At 34.8% G+C, this 5,619-nt stretch overlaps 1 protein-coding gene across 1 annotated transcript; it reads left to right on the plus strand.

Moving 5' to 3' along the window:
* Positions 1-2,740: 2,740 nt before the first annotated feature.
* LOC100569189 lies at positions 2,741-4,772 on the plus strand. Its single transcript, XM_003245768.4, has 2 exons — positions 2,741-3,170; positions 3,259-4,772. The coding sequence occupies exon 2, from the start codon at positions 3,303-3,305 to the stop codon at positions 4,593-4,595; it is 1,293 nt and encodes a 430-aa protein (XP_003245816.1). The 5' UTR covers positions 2,741-3,170; positions 3,259-3,302; the 3' UTR covers positions 4,596-4,772.
* Positions 4,773-5,619: the final 847 nt, after the last annotated feature.

Consider the following 5,619-nt stretch of genomic DNA (forward strand, 5'->3'; position numbering starts at 1 on the left):
AAAATATCGAAAAATCGCCCACTCTAAGACCCTAATAATGTTCTTACCTAAAAGTTTGATAATAGGTCGATTCACTCTAGTATCAAAACTAACAGCTCACTATTGAGAATAGTGAACGACAATTTCCTATGTCGTGCGTGTGTTAGATAGAAACAACACACGCGGGTGTAGCGTCCTCTTATAAGGGTCCGTATTACAATAGTTAAACTAATGTTAAACCGCGAAATTCGACTGGTAAAATTTAAACTATGATTGTAAAACGGGCCCTAAGTGTCTAAGTCGGTTATAATAAACAAAGTATGTAATAATTACTATTTAATTTATAGTTATTATTCAATATCAGATAGGAAAATTGATAAAATATTTACTTCTGTCATACTATTTATCAGGTAAGATTTAATACTTAATAAAAACTTGAATGTGTATAGCAGTTGATACAGGCAAAGTACAAAATATTTTCAAGAGTTCATGAATATTTGGATAAACCTCTTTATCACAAGCATCTAAAGCATGTAACCCAGAGGTGAATACAATGTTTTCAGTCACTAAAAATAAACCCATGCCCTATGGTAAATCTACAGTCTTCATGGTAATTTTGTTTTATTTATCGGGTTTATTATAAACACTCATGCATGAAAAATAATTCGCAGAGAATTCAAAAATATAGTATACCATATCACTATAAAGATATAATAGGTATGTTTTTATTTTCCGATATTTATGCCACGAACGACTAGTGGCGTATAGTACCTATATCAAAGCGGACAAATTACCATGGCTAGAACATTTAGAAAACAGATATATAGGTACCTACTTAAAACTTAAAAGTAGTATCGTATTAAGAAATACAGAAAATAAGTAAACTTAATTTTACAAAAAAAAAGGTCAAGGGGGGATCTATCCCCCATACCCCCCCCCCCCGTAAATACGCCACTGTAATACATAGTACATACAAATATAGAATACAAAGAAAAGTTTGGTTACGCGCGGCGGCGGGTTTTGGAGCGTTCGACTGCGTCCGTTGTTCCCATCTCATAAGGGTACACCTTTTATTTATTTTAACCATTAATACATTCATGAGATCAAATATCTCAATAGGTACATTATTTTAATGAAATTTGATACGTAACAAAAACATTGTTTTTAACTTTTCATGGGCCCTCAGAAGAGTGCAAATAAAAATACAAATATACTATTAATACGAAAAAAAGAAACAATATTTTAACATAATTTTTATTTTTATTGAGCCGAAAGAGGTTAGACACAAAATGGTCTGAATTACGGTGAATTACTGAAGACGACTGTTGTGACGGCGACGACGAAGACACCAAAGCACTGAGCGAGCGAAGACTGCAGCTATTTGGTGCTGTGGAATCGGCGGTGACCGGAGGCGCAGCTAAGCCGGCGGAATTACCACTGGACGAAAAGGGGAGAGAAACGGCGGACCGCACCGCTATGCAGCGCGGTCCTGATACTCTCCGTGATTTTCGTCCTGGGGTCCCGTCGGCACCGTGTCTGCCGCGCCGATGGCCCCTCCGCCGTGGAGTCGCTCACCGCCGAACCCTGAAACTTGATCAGTTTCTGCGGGTCAGACGATGCAGCGACGTCCGTGTTCCCATAGCTTACCTTAGCTCTATATATCACCCATCGTGCTCTGAGATCTCCGCCGTCGCCGTCACGAGTCACCTTCGTGCACGCTGCAGCCGTCGTCGAAATACCGTCGGGGCGGTATCGTTTCCCGCGCCGGTACAGCTAGGCATCGTATGACGTCTTCGTCCGTCCGTCGCTCCTCGCGCGATCGACGCTGCCGGGCCATCGCCGAGCCTCCACAGATGGTCTCGCGTGTCGGCAACCGTGAGCTCACAACGCCATCGACCACGACCTCGTCTTTTCGCTGGAGGCCGAAAAACGTACAGGGTGACTTACCGCTGTACACCGTAAAGTGCTTTGTCACGTACCAATCGCCCATGTCGCCGCGGTCTTGTCTGGTGTTCCTCGGAAGCATTCGCATAGCATCAGGCGTGTGACCCGCCTCACTCCCTTCTACGTGGTGGCCATTATTCGCCTGGCGCCAGGGCCGTATTTAAGGGGTGGTTCGGAGGGGCAATAGCCCCCCCTGGAATATCTTAAGGGGCGCCAATATTTTTACGGAGACTATAAAAAAGTTATCGGAAAAATTATAAATTATATTAATAATTCAAATATAATATTATTATTATTATTATATAAGTTAATTGTGCAATATTATTATTTGTTTCCCAATCTACAACCGCGGAATATTATACTTCGGCCTCGACTTCCAAGCACGGTCACGGCGGGTATTGCTTATTTTTAGCCGTGTCACCCGTATTGCCCATATCACTGGTTAGACCATAGACACAGTATTTACGGTGTGCTATGGATCAAAATAATATCCATAGTAGTATAGTACGATAATAATAACATTGTTTTATCGTTTTGCGTTCATTCGTTCCTTTAAGTAACCGTATCAGACTGTGTTCTGCCCAAGATGTGAATATACACCTTGGTTCTGCCTTCTGCAGTTCTGTGTAGTGCTGTTTTGATAACAGACCACAGTAATACTTACTTACTAGTTGCTATGCTTAAGTTTCATTAATAACATTCATATTATATATTATATTTAAACTTATACTAATATATTGATAGTTAATATAATATAAATAATATAATGAATTCAAAAAAAAAAAAATTGTGGAGCTGCAAACAAGAAAAGAAAATTGCAAATCGAAAATAATATTTCGAAACTTCCTAAAATATTTGATTTTTTTTTTCAAAAAAAGAAATAGAAGGTAAGCATTTTCAGCAACTGTTAGTTATTATTTGTATATATTATAATCTAGTTCTAGTAGGGCACTATAGATACAGATATGCTACCGTCAAACCGGGTGACTTGGAACTGTGAGGTGACTTGGAACAATTGTGTTATTTTTTGATAACAGCGTTTAATTTTATACTAGATAAGGGAAATAAAATTCTGCCTCCGCAGCAATATTTTTCGGAACGTTTTGTAAACGTTTCATTATCATCGAAAATGTGTTATCTCTTATCAATAAGCCATGTGATACAACCATAATTTAATAAAAAAAATCCAAATTTCCAACTCCTTAATTAAGAGCTGCAAAAGTGGTACTTCAGCTTCAAAATTCAAGGTATTGTTATTTTTTAGTGAATTCCTAATGTGTTGTTAGTGTTAATTGTTAAGTAGAATTAGGAAATAATATTATTTACATTTTTCAGGGTTGGTTTTATTTTCCGTCAAAAATAATTGGGTGACTTGGAACATGCCTAACTATTATAAGCGAACACCCGGCAGTCGTACTTACCACAATTTTTCTGAAGAAACTTTAGAAAATGCATTAAACGAAATACGAAATAATAGATTGACTTACCGACAGGCTTCTGATAAGTATGGTATACCAATAAGCACTTTAAGTAGGAAAAAAAACAAACTAAATCTTAATCCCCACGGTGGCCAAACAGCATTAACTTCTACTGAAGAAGATAATATTGTAGAAACAATATTATTTGCATCTGATTGGGGTTACCCTTTTGATAGGGAAGAAGTTAAGAGATTGATCAAGTCATACTTAGATCGTGCCGGCCGAAAAATAAAAATATTTAAAAACAATAAACCTGGCGATGATTGGTACACACGTTTTGTATCCAGACATTCTGGTCTTTTGAAACCTAGACTTTCCGAGAATATCAAAAGATCACGAGCTGCTGTCTCAAGAACTACCATCAATGAATATTTTAATAACCTTGAATTAAGTTTAGAAAATGTACCACCGCAAAACATAATTAACTATGATGAGACAAATTTTATAGATGATCCGGGTAGAACAAAAGTTTTAGTGAGAAAAAAAAATAAACATGCTGATTCAATTATGGATTCTACAAAGTCTGCTACATCGGTTATGTTTGCTATCGATGCATCTGGTGTTATGCTTCCTCCATATGTTGTATACAAATCCCTCCAGATGTGGGAACCTTGGACATTAGGAGGGCCAGAAGGGTGTAGATACAACAGATCACCCTCTGGGTGGTTTGATCAACCAATATTTGAAGAATGGTTTCAAACTATAATTATTCCACATTGCCGTCGTTTGGATGGAACTAAAGTTATTATTGGAGACAACTTGGCAAGTCACATTTCGGTGAATATTGTTAAGCTATGTAAGCAACATGATATTAAATTTATATTTCTGCCCCCCAACAGCACACACCTGACTCAACCATTGGATGTGTGTTGTTTTCGGCCTATGAAAATAGCATGGCGTAAAGTATTGAAGATGCATAAATTAAAAAGAAAAGGACCACTTACAAAAGATGTGTTTCCAAGTATACTAAAAAAAACATTAGAAAAACTTGAAATTTCTCAATTTGATAATATAAAATCTGGGTTTAAAGCTACCGGCATATACCCGTTAGACCGAGAAAAGGTATTAAATAAATTACCAGGAGATCCAAACTCATCCACAAGCTCTTCGATTATTCCACAAGTACTTCACGATTTATTTAAAGAAACAAGATTTGGTTCTAACGATGGACCAGCAAAGAAATGCAGACGATAAAGATTTAATATAGAGCCAGGTCGGAGTGTAACCGAAGCTAATATGTTTAATGAAGAAGAAGTCCGAGACACAGAAGGTTATAATGAAGAAGAATTAAACACAGATACTGAAATTAACATTAATGTGACTGAACTAAATAAAAATAATGAAAATAACTATGAGACTGAAGAAATTTATGAGACTGTAAATATTAATAACCTAAAAATAGATGATTTTGTTAAGGTAAAATTTGAAACCGTAAGAGGGAACTTTGAAGAATACGTGGGACAAATTACTGAAATAGAGGAGGATAATTTACTGTGCCGGTTCCTTAGAAAGAGCCAAAGTATGAGAGGATGTTTTTCTTTTCCTTTTATAATAGATGAAGCATATGTTGGAAAAGATCAAGTTATAAAAAAATTAAAGGTCATAAAAGAGAGAAGAGGCAATTATCAGTTTGAATAAAAATTAGTTCCTTATCTACTGTAAACATTTAAATTGTTAAGTTTTAAAATCAATAACATTAATTTTTGGTTATTGTTATATTGTTTTTTGTTATAAATATTAAATTGTAAGGTTCAAAAAAGAAATACTTATGTTATTGTATCTATTGTTTTACAAGTCAGTTTAAACTGTTTTATTTTTTGTTGTTTATAAAGTTTAATTTTATTAATATGTTTGTTAAATTTATTTTGTGAGCAAAGACTGCAACTTATAAGAAAAAGTATTATTTTGTAATAAACAGTTAAAAATTAGTTCCTTATCTACTGTAAACATTTAAATTGTTAAGTTTTAAAATCAATAACATTAATTTTTGGTTATTGTTATATTGTTTTTTGTTATAAATATTAAATTGTAAGGTTCAAAAAAGAAATACTTATGTTATTGTATCTATTGTTTTACAAGTCAGTTTAAACTGTTTTATTTTTTGTTGTTTATAAAGTTTAATTTTATTAATATGTTTGTTAAATTTATTTTGTGAGCAAAGACTGCAACTTATAAGAAAAATTATTATTTTGTAATAAACAGTTTTAAAAAAATGTTA

This window comes from Acyrthosiphon pisum, chromosome A1 (assembly GCF_005508785.2).
Source record: "Acyrthosiphon pisum isolate AL4f chromosome A1, pea_aphid_22Mar2018_4r6ur, whole genome shotgun sequence".
Taxonomy (NCBI): Eukaryota; Metazoa; Arthropoda; class Insecta; order Hemiptera; family Aphididae; genus Acyrthosiphon; species Acyrthosiphon pisum.